The sequence below is a fragment of the Mchenga conophoros genome, linkage group LG5, assembly GCF_057382185.1.
Source record: "Mchenga conophoros isolate Kocher_MC1m ecotype Shallow Benthic linkage group LG5, M_conophoros_male_GT1.1, whole genome shotgun sequence".
Lineage (NCBI taxonomy): Eukaryota > Metazoa > Chordata > Actinopteri > Cichliformes > Cichlidae > Mchenga > Mchenga conophoros.
Genome location: NC_140530.1, coordinates 32858710 through 32878249, shown reverse-complemented (window position 1 = coordinate 32878249; position 19540 = coordinate 32858710). Strand labels below are relative to the sequence as shown.

The 19540-nt window shown below is 37.1% G+C and overlaps 3 protein-coding genes across 5 annotated transcripts; 1 reads left to right on the top strand and 2 right to left on the bottom strand.

Annotated features, from left to right (window-relative positions):
• The first annotated feature begins 2853 nt into the window (after positions 1-2853).
• On the top strand, positions 2854-7179 carry LOC146574918 (uncharacterized). Of its 2 annotated transcripts, XM_085274994.1 has the most exons (6): positions 2855-3192; positions 3744-4340; positions 4466-4576; positions 4824-4885; positions 5856-6116; positions 6378-7163. In XM_085274994.1, exons 2-6 carry the CDS (start codon positions 3752-3754, stop codon positions 6414-6416), a joined length of 1062 nt encoding a protein of 353 aa, XP_085131120.1. In that variant the 5' UTR covers positions 2855-3192; positions 3744-3751; the 3' UTR covers positions 6417-7163. The 2 variants fall into 2 exon arrangements, with proteins under 2 accessions (XP_085131119.1, XP_085131120.1); XM_085274993.1 differs by having other exon boundaries at positions 2854-4340; positions 6378-7179.
• A 1808-nt stretch (positions 7180-8987) lies between these two features.
• On the bottom strand, positions 8988-10947 carry rplp2a (ribosomal protein, large P2a). Its single transcript, XM_085274996.1, has 5 exons — positions 10831-10947; positions 9591-9714; positions 9473-9521; positions 9286-9381; positions 8988-9117 (listed from the first exon to the last, which is right to left on the bottom strand). Exons 2-5 carry the CDS (start codon positions 9711-9713, stop codon positions 9041-9043), a joined length of 345 nt encoding a protein of 114 aa, XP_085131122.1. The 5' UTR covers position 9714; positions 10831-10947; the 3' UTR covers positions 8988-9040.
• Positions 10948-11908: 961 nt separating this feature from the next.
• Positions 11909-19540, bottom strand: LOC146574916 (adenosine receptor A1-like). Of its 2 annotated transcripts, XM_085274991.1 has the most exons (4): positions 15968-19540; positions 15533-15855; positions 12682-14745; positions 11909-12566 (listed from the first exon to the last, which is right to left on the bottom strand). In XM_085274991.1, exons 1-3 carry the CDS (start codon positions 15995-15997, stop codon positions 14136-14138), a joined length of 963 nt encoding a protein of 320 aa, XP_085131117.1. In that variant the 5' UTR covers positions 15998-19540; the 3' UTR covers positions 11909-12566; positions 12682-14135. The 2 variants fall into 2 exon arrangements, with proteins under 2 accessions (XP_085131117.1, XP_085131118.1); XM_085274992.1 differs by having other exon boundaries at positions 11909-12569; positions 15533-19540.

The following is a 19540-nucleotide window of genomic DNA, read 5'->3' as shown; positions in this document are numbered from 1 at the left end:
GCCCCAGGGCAGCTGTGGCTACAACCGTAGCTTGCCTCCACCAGTGTGTGAATGCGAGAGTGAATGAATAGTGGCATTGTAAAGCACTTTGGGTGCCTTGAAAAGCGCTATATAAATCCAATCCATTATTATTATGCCATCCTGTAGATGTGCTAGCTTTGGGCTGACAGTTAGCCTCAAGTGGCCATTTTCATGAACATGGCGGTTTATGCAAAATATACTGCTCTACTGAATAACATATATAAAAACAAATAAATTATTTGTTTCTATTTTATTCTTATTTACTAAAATCTGTAGTCTCCAACTGTTAAGATCACTGAGCTTTGCAGTAAAATTGGATGCACTGCTTAGATTTATGTCTTAAGTGAACTGGATTTCCTTCCTCTTTAACATCTACAATAAATGTGAAACTATGTTACACATTAACAGATTCCTGCTTGTATTTCCTTTCTGATTCAGCATTAAAAGTATAAGGACTTTGTTTCAGAAACCTCTTAAGTTGTTAAATGACATGATGATGAACTTACATAACTCAGTTTCATTTTCTGGTGGCTAGCTTTCAATGCATCATATACGCTATTACACCATTTAATCAAAAAGCCTCTAGGGTGTATTGTACAGCAGTATTATTGGCTAGAGACATTAATGTATTCACTGTATGCCCTAGTATCTGTTTATATGTGTTTTGTTAGCACAGCTCTGCATTACCTGGGTAATACTCATCTATCATTTTAAGACTGGAGAGTCCCTAGACAGAGGATGAGTAATTATTCAAACAGATAAAGATTTACAGCAGGTAAACGCGCTGTGGCTGCTCCACTGCACTGCGTCAGCCCTGGAGGTCAATGACCAGATCTTGTGGGACGAAATGTGAGTCTCACATTTGTCCAGCTTAAGACCCATGAAAAATGAAAAAGGTGACCTGAAGTATCATGTGGGGCCAGACAGTAATGCATTGCCTTGAAGACCACAAGGTGCTTTGCACATCTGCAACAGCCAAGGTTTTTCATAAAGTCGGGTTAGGGATCTGATGCAGTCTGTTTGTGAAAAATTACTGGAAATGATGCAATCATAAAGGCACAGTTCTGTGGAACTGAAAATGTTACGCAAACATGTGGATACCAAAAGTGAAACTATTTTGTATACTGTGGAACAACAAATTATGTAGGCTTACCATATTTTTGAATGCAAAAATATAGTCAAATTTATCATTAAAGAAAACAAAACAAAAAACAAACCTTAATCTGTAAAGGTAACAAGTGAAAACAGCATCAAATAAATATAGTATAGTCAAGCATACTATTTGTGACTAAATTTGTGCTGCAGCATGGAATAGCATGAAATGTATGAATACAAAAATACATACTTACATATGTGTATTGAGATTAAATACTTATAAGAAAAGTAAACTACTCTATGGCTTATGGCCTGCAGGGAAATAATGTAAATGCTTGTTTGACAGTGAAAGCCTCCAGAACATGTTTTAAGAGGGACACCCAGTGGCTTCACTTTGGTACTACAAACTGTATAAATGTATCAATCATTCCACCCTGGACAAAGAACAACCTGCAAAATTGCCATGACATTCATGCACATGGTGACTCTATGTACCACAATGGTATCCATAACTTTTGTGTGAATTTGTTTCCTGTTGTTCAGATTATGTAATAACACACTGATGAACTAAAGGCTCATAAAACATGATGTAGCTTACCGGCATGAGAGGCTCCAGTTTGGGATTCTGTTAATCTTTAGCCGCCTATACAAAGAGAAAATTCAGTAAGGTTATCAGCAGCCTGCAAAATTACCATAAAGTTAAATAACAACTCTCTAAATTACTTTCAACAGAAACTGAGCTCTATAACCTAGACCACCATACCAGTAAAGCACAGGTATGTGATTGTTGTAGGACACAGAATGGACTATGCTTCAGTATAGAGAAACTCAAAAACTTGCACAAATTAAATTGATATATTATGTGGTTTGAAACCTTTTCTTCTATTATAAGATCAAATGAAGGAATCTATGGGGCAATTAATCACTGAAAGATTATTAAACTACTGTCTCCTGTTGTGTATCTGCCACTAACATGCCTTAACGTTGCACCTTCTATGGACTTCCAGTAAATCAGCCAGATAACAGACTACTGATAAGAGTCAGCTGCAGACAGAAAGACTGTTGATAAGTAAGCACATAAATAAGGGATAGGCATGTTTTACAATTAAACAAAAATAGTTTGTCTGATCACAACCACTTCCTGGAAATACTTCACCGCAATGCATAACAGTGCTCTATGCTTGGAAAACTGCAAGGGAAAAGTTGTGATTACAAAATCCTGGGAACTGTGTTATCATATGTTGTCACAAGAGCATCCAGTCAGTTTTGGGGAATAAAGGTTTTAATGAAAGTAAATTAAAGCAAATGGTGCAATCCAAGTGAAATGTTAGAGGTGCTCGGTTTTAAACTATAACAACAAAAAATAAATTCTGGAACATTTGTAATATATTCTTTAAAAAGTGAGTGGAAAGTAAACAGTACAGTTAAGATTGTTAGTTAAGTAGTTTCCTTGGAAACGAATCCCACCACAGGACTAAAGACATAATGGAAAATAAATGAGAACAATGTTATTACTCTACTACTACTACTATTGCTAATCATAATAATAATATCATTATTATAATACAAGTAGTTTCGTGATTACTTTTCCAAGACATCTGTATTAGAATACATAAAGAGACAGCCACATATTATCACAAATCAAGAAAAACACGCGCAAGAGTGGTTGAATGACCTAAATATAACCAAAAACAATCACTATGATTACGTCATTTTAAAAAACGTCGTGTTTTGTACTGCTTCCTCTAAATGCAGCCGCTGAAAGGAAGCAAAATGTCTTCCTGTAAAAATCGGCCAAAGCACCCGGTGGATATATTGTTTTACAGCAGAACCGAGGGCGAGGGTGAAACTGTAAACACGCGTTGAGTCTGACGTCTACTTTGGACACGAATGCAAGCAGGAAGACAGGTGGTGTTTTCCCAGCTTCCCGCCCACTCTGCGAAGGAGTTAGGAGGAGGGTTTTTGAGCAGGCAGCCGGACTTTGGAGCGTATAACTTTTTATAAAGAACCGTGAGTGGTGGTAGCCAGACTTGCACAGATCCTTGCACAGATTTAAGATATTTGCGGTGTGTGAAGGTGAGTCTACATTTTGGCCTACTGCTAATGGTACTAATGCGTTTCTTGTTGTTTTGCAGTCTTTCTTCTTCCTCCAACTTGTTAATGGTATAATCCGCCTCTACAATTTTACCGCTTGTAGTTTAAAGTAAAACATTTAACGAACACTTAATAGCAACCTGTTTTCAGAAAGTCCCAGATTCGTATTTGTTTTTCTGTTTAGCTTTCGGTTGTGCTGTTGTTCAGATAAGGGAAGTTAAATATCTCCATACGGGTTATATGGAGCTACCTACTATTATTTATTCCAATTTAACAACAGACTAAAAAAAATATTTGCCATCTTAGTTGAAATTAATGATTATTGTGCCGACTACTTTCTTGCTACATTTATTAATTTGAAGGTCTAAAATTGTTACAAATGTTTACATTTTTCTCAGTATTGTTCAGTTTTGTTTTGTTTGTTACAATTAAGAAGATGATACCATCCATTGTCAGGTCATTTGGATTGAAATCGTATCCTTCAAAAGTGTTAAGGATGTGTTGTATATGTGGTGTTGTGTTTCACCTTTCAGAGTCCAATATGGAAACAGAGAAAGAAAAACAAAGGCCTCCACACAGCCAGTTGATTTCCGTGCCTCCCAAGGATACAGTCCGTCTCCTGGAGGTATACGTAAAACGTAGCCTCAGCCTAAATGATGGCACTCATGGGCTTAAAGTGGCTGGGAGGAAAGAAAAATGGGTGACAGTGCCAAAAAGACAAAGACATCATTCCAGCGACCCCTCCCTTCACTTGGCCCCTTCACTTGAGAATGTGGATGGCAAAGAAATTGATACGTTCTCTCCGGTCGAACATGTACCAAACCAAACCGAGAAATGTCCCGAAGAACCAGAGAAACCGACAAAAAAATCAAAGAAGATCAAGAAAACCTCATTTTGGAAAAATATAATTGGCTTTTTCACCCGGAAGGACAATGAGGATAAAGACGATGAGCAGGACAGTCCACCAGACAAGTCCAAGTCCTCTGAGACAGTAACTAACTGCTTGCCCATTACACCAGTCACTTTACCAAAGAAGTCAACAAGAAAAAAGTCCCTAAGAAGAAGATTCTCAAAAAGGCAGCCATCTCTGACAAAACCAAACAAACCTGCTGACATCACTGGAGTTGAAGGTATGTCTGTGGGAGAACTGACCTTAGTTAATAATCAATGTTATTTTTTACATTTTTATAGTAAGCCAAATCACTGGAATACAAAAAAATACACATTTAAAAATAACCAAATCTTCATTTTGCAGCTGTTGTCAGTGTAACACCAACATACTCTTATTATGAGAAGGTGTCAGAGGAACTGGAAAAAATTGTCCATGAGGTCAAAGAAAAAGAAGAGGTTGCACCACTTTCAGATGGTAAGAAACTGTTTAGTTCTCTAAATTTAAGTCATGTACATGTCAGTCTGAAAATACTTCAGTATTGGCAACAAATTTGATGAAAGAAAAGTAAAACAACTCCTAAACCAAATGGAAGGTTTGTGCTAAAAATGTAACTATACCATACACTTAAACCCACATTGTTACATGTAGCAGACTGTGGTGTGAACAATGTTGTGAACTGCTCAGAGCATTAATTACACTTCATCTTTCTGTTTGGTCTCAGAGGAAGTAATTAACAGGATCATTGCTCTGATGAAGGAACAGGGTGATGCCATAGATGTCAAGGTTGGTATTAACTGTCAGTCTTGGAAAATTACAAATATTGAAATACTTTATGTGAAATAGTCGGCCTGTATATAATGCCTTGAATTTAAATTGTTTTTAATTACACAGATAAAATGTGTTTTAACAGAAAACAAAAGCTAACTAATAAATCTCAAATTATTATAAAGATAACCATTACCAACTCCAGTGAAAAAGTACAAACTCCTTCACAAATTCATGTTCAAGTTCCTGTGTTTGTCTGCAATACTTAATGGGTTTTTGTGAATTTGTCATGGGCATTTACTCCTGCATGTTTTCTGTTTTTACAATAAGAATAGTAGTAAACGAGGCCTACATGAGAACAGGAAGAGGTGTAAAGTTAAATATGCAAAGTTCTACTTAGCAGCATGTCAGCGTGTTTTGAAACTACAGTTAGTTTTTTGTTTTTTCATACAACAGGTTCACACATTAAATAAGTATGGCTGCATTTGGCAATACAAACTATTTAGAAATGTGATCAGGCATAAATACTAAAGATTTCATGACGACAGCTTCATAAGTCTGAGGATTTGCTGCTTTTCTTTGTATTATTGGATCATAAATTGTTTTTGGTATATTTCAAAAACATTTGCACATGTAAATATGGCCTTTAGAGATATTATCCACATTTGAGCTATGAGCATTTTTAATTTTCTGACATTTTATAGACCAAACAATCAGTACAAAGAGAAAATAAATGGGTTGCTAATCAATAATGTAAATGATCATTAGTTGGACCCATCATGAATCAGACTAAAAGCTTTCTGTTCTCTCAGCTACAGCTAATGATTATTTAGGCTTCCTGATAAGATAGCCTTGCACTCTATTAAATTGTAATTAGCTTTTTATCCCATTTTGTATAACTGTTCAGTAGCTGTTGACTTCACGTTTATTTTAGTAAATCAAAAGCAGATTGTATTAACAGACCTCCTCTTCTCCTTATGTCTTACAGATGAAAGATAACCCCACCCTGAGCTACTTCTTTCAGCAGATGACATACTCTTCCTTCCAAAAGCTTGCTGATGCATATGTTGAGAAAGAAGGTTCATCGACCCAAAAACCTCCAACTGTCTTACCAACAGCACCTGAGCTGGTCAAACTGGCTTTCACACTCGACTTCACGGCCAGGATAGCCGGACTCTCCAAACAGAATGTAGGCCACATTACTGGTCTGGGAAACCGTTATCTACAGGACCGATTTGAATACAGACAGGTAAGGATCAGATGAAATGGAGAGGGATAAAGCAAAGAGAGTAAACATTAGAAAGAAACAGCTTTCATGTGTTGTTCTCATAATAATGAAACGATGTTATCAGTTAATTATTGATTAAAATGGGAATGCAAATGTTCCCTTGCTTCAATATTTGAATGTATATCCCTAAAAAAGATGCTAAATATAGCGTACGATATTGTTTATTTTTAAAAATGACATTGAAAAAGTTTGTTTTATTTAAAATCTTATGTTCTCTTACAGGCATGCACAGATCATCCATGGTCTGACAGTGATGACTGAGAAGCAGCCAAGCAGAAACATAGCTGCACATTAAATTTTGACAACCCCTCTTAGCACTGTAGATGTGGTTAAGGATGCATTGCACACCTGAGTTCCTTTTTACAAAGGGGCTAGCTAAGAAATGCTTTAAGCCTGCAAAGAGACACATGCTGTAATCTATGTTATGTTTTCTTAATATTGTTTTTGAGTGCGTGTTAAACTATAAATTCGCAACAGAACGACTGCTGAGAAAACTGTTTGGATGTTGTTTGAGTGCATGAGTGTTGTCTTTCACATTAAGGTTCAACTGAGATATAAGTAAACTACTAACAAACACAGCTGGTTTCACAAAACTAAAAAACTGTGACACTTTGCTAGGTTGAGTTGTGTATATGAATTTGTAAAAATGTGAAAGATCAGTGCAATTTTTTATGTATAAGCTAAACAACTTGGTGCAAGGTTCTTGAATATTTTGGTATTCTAAAATGTGACTGATGTTTGTTTTTCATGAATGCTGGCATTCATATTAAATACTAAAAAGATGTTTATATTTTTTTCCATTGAGAATTGATGTATATCTAAAGGCTGGCTTAATTTAAGATCAACTTGACAATAAAAACAGCAAAAATTAAGACTTGCATCTCCCTTAATTTGTTGGAAAAATAATTATTGTGAAGAGTATTAAAAAAAATTCATTATCCTTCCACCACCTGAGAAACAGAAAAATGAAGCTAATAGAACAAATCAAACATCAGCCTTAGGCTATTACATACCTGCTCAAACCTGTTTAGGAGAGGCTAGAGATCTCTGTTTATACCTGTTAGGAAGCAGGCTTCAAGAAATAAAGCCATCAGCTTCTGACATACATGGGCCACACCTCTTAACCTTTGAATTCAGGTGTTTTCAATCCCATTGCCACGGCTATATAAAATCAGGCTCCTAGCCATGTGGTAGACCTTTCCAAACTTCTGTGGAAATAAGAGCTCACCGAATTCCAGCATAGTACTGTAACGGGAGTTGCTCGTGTAGGTATAATGTGCAAGTGGCTCGCTACTTTTGTCCATACAATGTATGCAGCTGCAGGTTGACAAAAACTTAGAAACTCTGTTCTAACAGATGAATGCAAGCTGAAGCAATAAAAAGACCTTGGGTCAGCCACACCTTTGTGTTTTACAACTAACATATAACAACATATTTTAAAAGCTGTACAACCCTGACAATAAAACAGACTTGTTAAAACTACTGCAATTATAAATAAAGTATGTTTTCATCAGCTTTGCAATAAATAAAAAAAGCTTTACATTGACAATTCAAAGTGTATAAAGAATCTGTATACATTTGATAGACTTTAATATATTTGGAATAAGCAAATATTAAATGGAAATCAACAGTCAATATAATTATTATGAAGTACTATGACTGCCTCAGTATCCTACTAAAAATAATGAACACGTGTGATTTTGTGCTGTGCTCTACAAAAAAAACGAGAAAAAGACAAATGGAACTGCATGATGAACACAACAGTTATGAGTGTTGTGTATGACATGAACCACTGAGATCCGATTTAGTGAAACTTGAAGCAAAGTAAGCCCACACATCAGCGTTAATTCTTTGAGTACCGTAGTTAGTCATTTCAAAGGCAGCATTAAGAGATTAAGTTGCTTACTTCGTTGACCTTAATTCGGGTATCTTATGTAAGGCAAAAGCAGTTTGTGGAAGATGGCAGGTAGTGGAAAAATCCAGGTCACAGCTGAGTGACTATTTATGCTGTCATGCAATTTAAAAAATCAATTGCAAAAGATATATTGTGATGTGACTAATGACTCACTTCTAATTTATGCCCTTGCAGGGTTTTGGCTTGTGACAGGGAAACCACACAGGTAATCAATGACAGGTCACTAAGGTGTCCATCCATGCCAGCTGCATTACTATTCAACTTGTTGGGCAATCAAACGTCTTTACCATGAGAAATAACTATTGAGAGCACTGAACATTATGCTAGCTGTTGTTTGAAGCACATTACCAATCTACTGATTGACTTCTTCCCCCCTTCCCATTGATCCTGTTCTGATGAGTCTTGCAGTAATTTTAAAAATTAAGAATCATTGTGTCTGTATGGCTGCATTGATAATTATACAATTTATACTATCAACACTTTATTGGTATTTTTTTCCATGTTCCAAAAGACCCGTTTTACAAATTTCTATACTGTTTTTTTTTTTCTCCTTGTGACTGAATTGTTGTTACAGGTCATTTATGTGTTTCCTAAACCTTAAACACACCAGTTTCAATCTTGTTTTTTTATTATTTTGGTCTGGTCTGGTTCATGGACTGTCCCTCACTGCTCATACCATTATGTGGTTTCAATTATCTTACCAACAATACGACAGACAGACCACACGGAAGGTCTGGTTTGCCTAATGATGACTGGTTTCCTAGTCTTGTCTATTTTTAACATGAGACAAAAGCTTTAGCGTCAAGCCCCAGACACTTAAACTGTAATATCTTTGTGAATGATTACTTTTGCCCAGTCACAATTAGGTAAGGGTTATTTAAAATAAATATCAATTAAAGGACAGTAAGAAAAGGTGATTTTGTGTAAACCTTTTACATTTTTATTGCTTTTTAAACACAGAGAAGGCAGATTAATCAAAGAGACCAAAACCCATATCTTCGTCGGACTCTTCCGATTCTTCTTTCTTCTCTTCCTTTTTCTCTTCCACTGCAAACAACAAGATGTTGTTTAATGAAAAGATAAGTACAGAGAGTAGTTACCAGCGCTGAGATCCCACACAGCTAAACTTTTACAGCGTTAGTACAAATTTATCATCCAAACTTGCAGAAGCTTTAATTTTCTTCTTTAATGACAGATATATAAATATATACGTACCAGCAGCAGGCGCAGCCCCAGCACCTCCACCAGCGGCAGCTGCAGCAGGTGCCGCCACGGCACCGCCTGCTGGTACGGAGGCTAACTTAGAGAGGCCTGTGGAAGAAAAAAGTGATACACAACTGTTAGCCAGCTCCAGTGTATATCATCTTGACCTCTGCAGTTATTTTCAAAGAAGGGCCTTTACCTGAGTTCACAACTTCATTGATGTCTTTACCATTGAGCTCACTAATGACCTGCAGAGAAGAGACAACTCAGCCACGGCACATTTTCAGAGGAAAAGGCTCAATGTTTTAGCAACAAACCTTATTTAAGCGTTCATCATCGGCCTCAATTCCCACGCTGTCCAAGATGGACTTGATGTCCTTGGCAGAAGGATTGGCGTTTCCACCGAGAACAGCCAGGAGGTAAGCGGCCACGTAACGCATTCTGTAGTGATAACGAAACAGAAGTGAAGAATCTGTGTGCCAAGTTACGAATGTAAATTGGAAAATTTCATTTCGAAAAGCATCTCAATATTCCGGTTTGTGTTACAGTTAATCTTGATGGCCTGATGATTTTTTACATTAAGTAATTAAAAGGGGGAAATCATGAGATTAGAGAACTTGAGTATAATGAGCATTGATGCTGCTAATTATATTACTAGAAGATAAACAGGTAACAATTTCAGAAAGTGTAAGTTTAGCTGTATTTCTTTTCTCTCAAAATAGGCCTGTAGTGGGTGACCACGCATGCAAACATGAATAGTCCATATATAGTTAAAGCAAGTCTTTTCTACATGTCTCAACAGAAATGTCGTTTTTTTGCTGCCCGTATGATGGCAAACGTGTATTTTGTGCAGTACTAGCTGGTTAAAAATATGATAAATCATAGTCTTGGCAATATTCCTTTGAGTGGAAGGCCAAAATACGTTAGATTAGCACCTTTCTTTTTTAAAGCAGGAAAAGGTGATTTCTAAATTGTATTTTTATCGAGTAGTCTGACACTCAGAAATACTCCAGGTTTGCCACTAGGGGGCCTGCACGCACCCTCGGTGAATTTATTTAAGGACAACGATGAGTACTTTCATAAAGCAAAAAACTGAAGTGTATAACTACTAGTAGTTCTATAAGAATATTTTGATTCTTTAGTGTTTTTAAGATTATACTTTGAGTCTTTAAATATGTTCGGAGAACCCAGGTTTAGCAGTTCAGCTGTAGTGTAGCTGATGTTTTACAAATAAAAATACTAAACATTACACACGGACAAAAATCACCATACTAAATATGCAGGTCGCTGTTCGACTTTGTATTCAGTGCCAAGAACACATGGTGTAACAGCCTCTATGCTGGTGTGAACCATGTAAGCTGGATACATCAGTTGGGACCGACAGAGGCAGCATGGCGCCCAGTGTTTGTCTGTAGCAGTCCTCCATTATTGACAGTAATTTAGGCAACAACGACACATTTGTAGCCGAATAAAATCAACCATCAAACACGGGTCACCTTAAAAAATCATAAGGAGATACAAACTAACATCTATAATGTGACGGATAGTTGGACTTACTTTTAAGTCTAAACAGACACGAAACGTCGGTCACGCTAGAAAATCCGGAAGAGGAAGAGAGGCGGTACCGGAGGTTGTATGAGATAGAGTGCGTCGATTTCATTGGTCTGCTTGATGACAGATGTATACGTCAGAATCATTGTTGGACTTGGATTGTGGGTAATGTGGTACAGAATGAAGTCGAGCGTCTCACTGACCAAATAAATCGGTAACAATTATTATAATTTCAATATTAAATACACGCTGGTCTAAACTGCAGTTTCGGATCTAAAGACCACTGTACATTTATTCTGGAAGTGCTCAACTGAGAATAATTTCTTTTTATTGTTGAAAATATTGGTGAAATTATTTTCCATTGTGCAAACAACTTAGGTGGCTTATCTCCAGGAAAACAGCACACAGAAAATCGTTTTTGTGCACTGGGTCGTTGCTATTATAACTTTACTCTTATAATTTGCCAAATTTTACACCTATAAATGTAACTTTACAAGTAAGAAACCATGTTATTATTGATTTTTGGTGAAGAAGTCGAACAATTAAGTTACATTTGTATTCGCTCCATTATAAGTTTATATATATATATATATATATATATATATATATATATATATATATATATATATATATATATATATATATATATATATATAACATGATTTAGTGGAAAATTTTTGTAGCAGAATGACACCTTTCATAAAAATACACTAAAAACATTCTATTGTTGTTATTATTATTCACTTTCCATGTACAGATTGGATAGTAAATTAACTGGCTTGTAACAATTAAGTCATATATCTACATTTAATATTTATAAGTAAATATAAATCAATTCTAAATATATATAAATAAAAATGTAACATGATATCTAATAAAATGCATCTAAATGTTAAGGAGTAAAGGAAATTGAGAATTAAACAGGAATTGGCACTTAAAAAATTAGTCCTTTAAATCAGCTTTACAGCACTCTTCAAAGCATTTGCACTGCATGTTTCAATGTTCCAACTTTAAAATATATTAACATATTAATTAGCCTGTAACAGAAACTAACATAGTTATAGCAGTTGTCATTCATAAATCATAGCTGAAATTAATAATTTTTTTAATTACATAGTTGGTTTGGGGGAAAAACCACATGGTACAAATCATTGAAGTGCATGACAGTGAGACAGCTCATTCAATATGTTTACTTCCATCAAAAATGATCAGAAATAGTGCTCAGGTACTGGTAATATTACAAAAATTCCTTACTAAGATGCAGACAAATTCTCTAGTGATCTTTTGTGTTTTAAACATTGCAGAAAATACACACAAAAAAAGACAAAATCAAGTAATCCTTTCATTGCAGCCTATAGTTCAGCCACCTGCTCCTGTCTGTCCTGCGTGAAGAGCCAATCGAACAAAAAGACCACCAAATCTGAAACAAACTCCACAATCGCATTCACGTTTGTCAAGTACCAGATTTTATAGCCACATTCTCCAATAAAAATGACCAAAAAAGTGACCAAAAGCCCAAGGAAGATGCGGTCCATGTAATAGTTTGCTTTATCTCTGAAGGTCCACTGCTCCCACGGTTTTGCAAACTGAGCTTCACGGTATTTGCTTAAGTGTAGCAAGGCATTATGTTCGTCATCCATCTCTTCTTCTGGAGCCTCTAGATCTTGTTCTTCCCCTTGTTCCTCTCCTTCTCTATGAGTGTCAGCCATCTTATAGTTGGTTGGGCATGCAAAATTCTGTTGCTGCTTGAAAATGTTAAAAAAGCAAACGTAAGAAATGATTTTGCAAACTGATGTAGTGATAGTGTTTTGTAGAAGCCTTAAATGTTTCTCCAAATATACATATAAATAGTCTTACCTTGCGAAGATTTCAGTTTCTGTGTGATGAAGTCACGATAGACACTTCCTACTTACACCATGCTTTTACCTCTCTACTGTAGATATTGTTAGGCCAGTGCTCACAGGGCTGTGTGGTGCAAAGGCAGTAAATGCCAGGTTGGTTATGCGGCACCTGCTTCTCTAAGATGAGTGCTGGGGATTAGACCACACTCAGCAGTTTCAAATCCCTCAGCGAGGATGAAGGTTAGAGATGGTAATATATAGTACATATTGACATGTTGAGCGATAATTAAATACCTTTTTGAACCCCATTGTTTTAACACAAAGCCTGGTGTTCTGAGCATATCAAATGGAAAATCATTTAATATTCTAAAAGGATTATACCGCTTTTATGTATTAAGTACTGAGTGGATGTAGTCCTGAGGTCAAACTGATGACGATGCAGAACCGATGCGGCTTTAGCAGAAGCTTTAGCCTTGGAGTTGGAATAAATCACTTGAGCATAATGCTCTGTTGTTAATTTCTTTAAATGCGCCAGAGCCTTTTCACCATTCTGCCACAGCTTGTGAAATATGGCCTCAACTATGTGAATTCGCTGAGGAAGTCCCTGCATCCTATGATAAAGACTTATGGCTGAAAGGCTTTGATATTGGCAGAGTTTTTGTCTCATTTGGTGTAGTGCCTGAATTGATTAATTTGCATTCAAGGCAGAGCCTTTTCATCTCAGCATATATTGAACTGTTTATGTGAAACCCAGAGAACAAACTGCACTCTGTATTGATATTATGCCAGTAAATCTCTTCACTCTTCTGACTGTGTTCATGTGACTCATCAAGCATCTAGTACGTGGTTTTCCAAATTCAATCTTTGCAATGAATCTAATCTCATTTATAAGTCAGTCGACCACTTTGGCACATATTGCAATATTTCGCCCACTATGGAATGCCACTGGCTTTCACACAAACATGGATAATGTCCTTGAAATATAATAACTTTGGCGATGTCTAAGACATACCTGCAACATCTCACTGAGTAGAATGTATTTTGTTAAAATGGGAAATACATCTCTTGTTTCCACTTTGAAGCATTCTGAGCATGAAATATTGAATGCATCATTTATGATGTTTATCTACAGCACATTACAATGATTAAAAAATTCAATATGAATCAGTAAGGAAAGAACTTAATAACAAAAACAAAACAAATCAAATGCCAGACTGATGAAGATATAATTTTCTTTCAGTTTTTCTCACTGCAACCTTGGTTTATTCTAATGAAACTCACAGAAATGTAAATGGTTAAGATATGGGTGTTTCCCAAGACTCAGTGAAGTGCTGTGTTATTCCAGCTAATGGGTTTATTTTCCTTATCAGTTCCATATATCATGTAATCCCATTAGTATTGTTGATACACCATCACTGGAAACCAAGAACAGAAATATCGCAGTCCTTTTTTTACACTTAAATTCACTCTCTAATTTAGGACTACTGTGCTTGTAGGGTATGCGGTCGCTTCTAAGGGTTTACATAACATGCAGCGGCGAATGATTTGGATGAGTGTGGCACGGAAATGCTTCATCTTGAATGCATAAACCAGCGGGTTAAGAGCCGAGTTTACATGGGACATGAAAATCCCTACCTTTGAGGCTATCGGATTGATACAATTTGGGCAAAATAAAGTCACGCAGTTCATGATATGTATTGGGAGCCAGCACAAAGCAAACAGAAACACCACCAAGGCCAACGATTTGGCTAGTTTCAGCTCCTTCCGGAAGTACTTGTCTCCATCACAGGTGGCCTCAGCACGGCGGTTAAGTTGCTTCCGTATGACCCTAAAGATCTCCACATACAGAGTGATCATTATCAGCAGTGGTGGTGCCACACAGACAAAGAAATTAAAGTACACCATATAGTCCATCCTTATAACAGCGGTGAACTGGCAGCATATTTCACTGGCGTTGCTGCGGTTTGCGGTATCCCGGTTATTCCAGCCAATCATCGGAACCAATCCAGTGAGGAAGGAAAGAATCCAACAGAGACAAATTGCCACGAACGCTCGCCCATTAGTCACTATGATGCTGTACCTGCGCAGTATGATGAAAAAGAAAAGACAGGTTTCCGATTCACCTAAATGCGCATATGAGTACTATAGTTATAGTGTTTCATTGGTCCAATGTCAGCCTTTGAGATTTTTCAAAGTTTTCACAACTGACACTTGACATCAGGATCCAACTGATATATAAAAATGTTGTGTGGTAGACCGCCAGCTTTCATAAAAATGCTACCTCTGTCAGTTGTTTACATAGACAGGAACATTTTAATTTGCTTAAAAGGTTTTTATTTGCATTAAACCTTGCAAAGATATATGGTGCTGTATATCAGTCATGAAGATGGAGAACCTAATTCACTCGATTGAGCACATATTAGGCTCTCTGACTCTAAAGACAATTAAAAAGAGATTAACACCATATGTTCTGCTAGTTCAAGTTCAAAAGACACATGCTATATAATGTGATATCAATTAAAATGTTTGTGAAATAAATTTATGCTTATAAGTAGGATGAATATTGTACAGAACCTAGATCAGTGGATGACTAATTTGCATGATTAATTTTGGACAGGAAAGCTGCAATGGACTGGATCAGGCAGTCTTTATCGGTCAAGGAGGATGCTGACATCAGTTTCCTATGGTGTTCTGCTATGAATATTGAGTTCTTCTTAATGTAAACAGATCATGATTTACTACATTGATACTGTAATTCTCAACTTTCACTACTTTATTCCAATTAATTTATTTTTACCTTTTCAGATAAAACAAATAACAATAAAAAAACAAACACACAAACAACTGCTTTTAAATCAGTTCCTCACCTGGTAGGAATTTTGACTCGCAGATATCTGTCGATGGCTATTGCCAGTAGGGAAAAGATGGAGCTCTGGGTGATCATCAGAATCAGGCAAGACAGGAAGAGGCATGTGTAGAACTGAGTGTAATATCCCACACTGATAACAATAGCTAGAGGGATGACCAAAAGTCCCACAGCGATGTCAGCCATGGCCAGAGACACAATGAAGCAGAAGGTTGCGTTGCGGAGAGCCCGGTTTTCATACACCACCAGCACCACCAGTACATTCCCCACCACAGAGGCCAGAGCAATAGTGGTCTCAATGGAGATGTACACCATATCCATGTGCTCGTGAGGTTGGACAGGACAGGAAGTCATTATTACACTTCACAGATCCCACTTATCTTAAAGAAATACATTTAGTTCAGACTTTCCATTTATCATTATTTATGTTCCTTACCTGACTGGAGGAATTTCCTATTTGTGCCATTTTCACAGTGAGTGGAGCTTATGTTCATGGTGGCATGGTGAAGAACTGAACCTCAGAATGTCATTCAAGCTCTGGACAGGACTGGATACCCTGCATCACCACTCTTCTACGTCCTCTACTCTCTCGCTCTCACCAACTCACTCTCTCACAAGTCATAAAATCAAGGGGAGGGACTTTGATTTCTGCAGCATCCTGCAGCAAGAGTTTCACTTGCATTAAGTGTGTATCTGTGTGTGTGTGTGTGTGTGTGTGTGTGTGTGTGTGTGTGTGTGTGTGTGTGTGTGTGTGTGTGTGTGTGTGTGTGTGTGTGTTTGCGGTTTTTGAGAGGAACTGCGGTCTGTAATAACTGGCAGGAAATACTGTCAAAAGGGCTTAATAATAGCGAGCTTTAACCTCAAGATGGCTCTGCATTAGAACTCATTTTATCTTACCTTGTATGGTGCTAATATCCTGCTTTTTCCAGTTGAGGCTCCTGTCAAAAATTAAGGGTCTTATGTCGAAACTCACCTTGAAACATTAAGGCATGCTTTCAAAATGTCTAATCTCTATTACTGCAGTGCAATTTTTATCTGAATTAGCCAGTCTTGTATTGCTCTCCTAGAGCTCGTGCAAAAAAAAACTGCCACTCAAAGTATTGGTGCAAGCGAGAGCACATCACTCCAATTTTAGCTTTCCTTCACTGGCATCCGGTTTGTTTACAAATCCATTTTAAAATCCATTTAGTTGTTTAAAGTCTCTTAACAGTTGTGCTCCATTTTATCTGTCTGAACTGCTGTACCCATATATCACTCTCACTCTGTCACTCTCTTTTTGGGGGGTTTTTTGTTTAAAAAAAACAGTTTTATTCCCTGACCTTTGACCCAGTGAGAGATATTAACAGTTATTCTGAGATACTTTTTATGTACTATTTTATTGTTTAACTTCTACAGCTCTTTTGTTTTTCTGCATCTCTTACCCTTTCTGCTTTTTGGTCAGCCCTCTTGTTGTTTTCTAAAAGTGCTTTATAAATGAAGTGGTACAATATGGTATTATAAAATGATTTACATATATCAGCCTACAACCAAAGTTGAAGTGCTTTCTAGAATGTAATAAAAATCCTCTAAGAAAATACTACTGCAGCAATGCCTGAAATGTCTTGCCTGTAGTTCTGGCTTTTCATGTGTTGGCACACTGGCATAAAGCCTACCTGGCATGCCTTTGACCCACTTTGGATCAGGGTGTGGAGTGCTACATTACCAGCTTATTTTAGCCAGCTTAGCAAATGGCATTCATAGACTGTATAGGTGGAAATTATTGCTAGCATACAAATACATACGAATGATCTGATATCCCTGTGTTTGTATTGTTCCTACATCATCATTGGTCCAGGATCAACATTGCAACTGACCAATGGCATGGTCTGAGCATTCAGTTAGCATTAGTCACAATGTTTGCTAATGCAGAAATTATTACTAGCCAACATTAGTAACCAAAATTTGGCTAACAGGAAAACTAAGTTAATAGTATATTTATTATACTGCATAAATTAATAAAGAAAACACCTGAAATGCTTATCATTTGTTTCCAAAGAGAGATTTATATAAACAAAGACAATTTGACAGGTCAAGTTCTCTTGTATTGCTCGTTTCACTTACAGATATAATTCCAATCAGTCACTGCAAATACCTCTTAAGTTTAGAGCAGCTTAAATGTAAGAATGCACATTTATGTGGAAATAAACTAATAAACATTTGACTGTTTGAAGTTTAAAACACAAACTGTTTCCCAGGTCTTTCTTTTGAACTGCTTTTCTATAACATGAATTACCCACAGGTAGTAGAAAAAACTTCATTTACTTATAAAGCTTAATTTAATTGTCCATCCAAGGATGCAAAGACTTTGGCAGCATTACTGAGCGAGCAATCACTGAGATGGTCTTTAGTTGCTTAAGCAAGCAGATTGAATGTCTGCCCATAAGTATATTCAGTAAGATCACTTCACTTTAAAGAAAGCGATGACTCTGGATGTTGTTTTGGCCGGTTGCCTAAGATCTCAGGCCTGAGTGTATGCATTAGGACATTTGTGAGAAAACACTGAATCAGACTTACAGGCCTCTGTCACTCCATAATCAATCTATACACATTATCAGTACTGAGGAAATAACCGTGAATACAGAGTACTGTAACATAGAACCCTGTTGTTGTTTATCCATATCCTTATGACAGTTTCCTTGTTCCCTCTTTTTCTCGTGAAACAGTCCAGTAAAGTTAAAATATTCCTTAGTGGCAATGTGGTTATTAAAAGCTAATGTAACATGCCTAAGAAACATGTATTTGGTTCCATTATTTATTTATTCAAAGTCATGGTTATCTATCCCCATCAAGTTGTCACGCATTGGTTTTACAGGCTTCTTTCTTCGCCTCACACTAGAGTTGGATGTCTCGAGACCGGTCTTGTAAAGTCACGTAAAAGTGGTCTCGAGATCGGTCTCAAGGCCACTTTTATGTGGTCTTGGTCTTGTGTTGGTCTTGACGGACTTCGGTCTTGTCTTGGTCTCGCTGTCTCGGTCTTGATGTCTCAGATCGATATAGTGGTCGGGAGATTTGGAGTCAACAGTATCCATGACACACAACGTAATGTTCGATAATGTGTCATACGCAAAAGCCCCACTCAATTTCCTTTTGCTGCTCAGCTCTCACACAGTGGCTCAGCTATACTTCAATCCCTCCATATTGTGGCCAATCACATGTGAGGACATGGGATATTATCATTATGTGAAAAACAGAGAGGGTGAGAGATGCGACACTCAAGTGGAGAGTCCGTCTGTCCTCTCAGTAAGTGAGTGAGACAGTAGACAGCGGTGAGCAGGGCTGTGCGAGTGCATCGCAAAAACACATAAATATGCCTGACACCCGTAAACGAAGCAGCATCTGGCTGCAGTTTAAAGACTTTTTTGTCTCGGTCTCTGTCTTGGTCTCGTCTCGACTTTGTCTTAGTCTTGACTCGGTCTGTCTTGGTCTTGGTTTAGGCGGTCTTGAAGTGTACCTCACACCAAAAGATTGATTAGTATGTTGCCCTATTATTTATGCTGTCTCACATGAGGTACTATGAAAATAAAAAAGAGCCCCTTTAATCTGTGAATTGCACCACAGTAAGTAAGGCAGTTATTCTGTCACACATAACAGTGCACAGCCCATATTGAACATACTACAAATTCCTCTGTAGTGGCGATACATTTATCAAACATAGTGAAGACTTGTTAAATTTCTTTACACAAAATATTTTTGTCCCAATCTGTCACAGGCTGTACAATGAAATCAGCCACCTGATTGCTCCACAACCTGCATTATGCACAAACCATCATTACCTATAAACAGAAAAAATAAATTTGATTATGGCCTTGCAGGGATCCGCTTCCACATGTGCCACAGGGATTACATGACAGTAACACTTCTATTACCGGTATCAATCAACAAAATTATTCTCAACATCCTCATCAAGCATCCCGGTGCAATGTAGAATTTATTTCACTCTGGCATAATCATTTAGCTGAGTTTTCAGGTG

Excerpts from the sequence above, each read along its gene's own strand:
- LOC146574918 (XM_085274993.1), top strand. The coding sequence starts at position 3,590 with ATGTTTACATTTTTCTCAGTATTGTTCAGTTTTGTTTTGTTTGTTACA. Across the intron at positions 4,886-5,855 it reads GTGATGCCATAGATGTCAAG|ATGAAAGATAACCCCACCCT; the intron begins GTTGGTATTAAC and ends TATGTCTTACAG. Across the intron at positions 6,117-6,377 it reads ACCGATTTGAATACAGACAG|GCATGCACAGATCATCCATG; the intron begins GTAAGGATCAGA and ends GTTCTCTTACAG.
- rplp2a (XM_085274996.1), bottom strand. The coding sequence starts at position 9,713 with ATGCGTTACGTGGCCGCTTACCTCCTGGCTGTTCTCGGTGGAAACGCC. Across the intron at positions 9,522-9,590 it reads ATGATGAACGCTTAAATAAG|GTCATTAGTGAGCTCAATGG; the intron begins GTTTGTTGCTAA and ends TCTTCTCTGCAG. Across the intron at positions 9,382-9,472 it reads CAATGAAGTTGTGAACTCAG|GCCTCTCTAAGTTAGCCTCC; the intron begins GTAAAGGCCCTT and ends TTTCTTCCACAG.
- LOC146574916 (XM_085274992.1), bottom strand. The coding sequence starts at position 15,885 with ATGACTTCCTGTCCTGTCCAACCTCACGAGCACATGGATATGGTGTAC. Across the intron at positions 14,746-15,532 it reads CGAGTCAAAATTCCTACCAG|GTACAGCATCATAGTGACTA; the intron begins GTGAGGAACTGA and ends CATACTGCGCAG.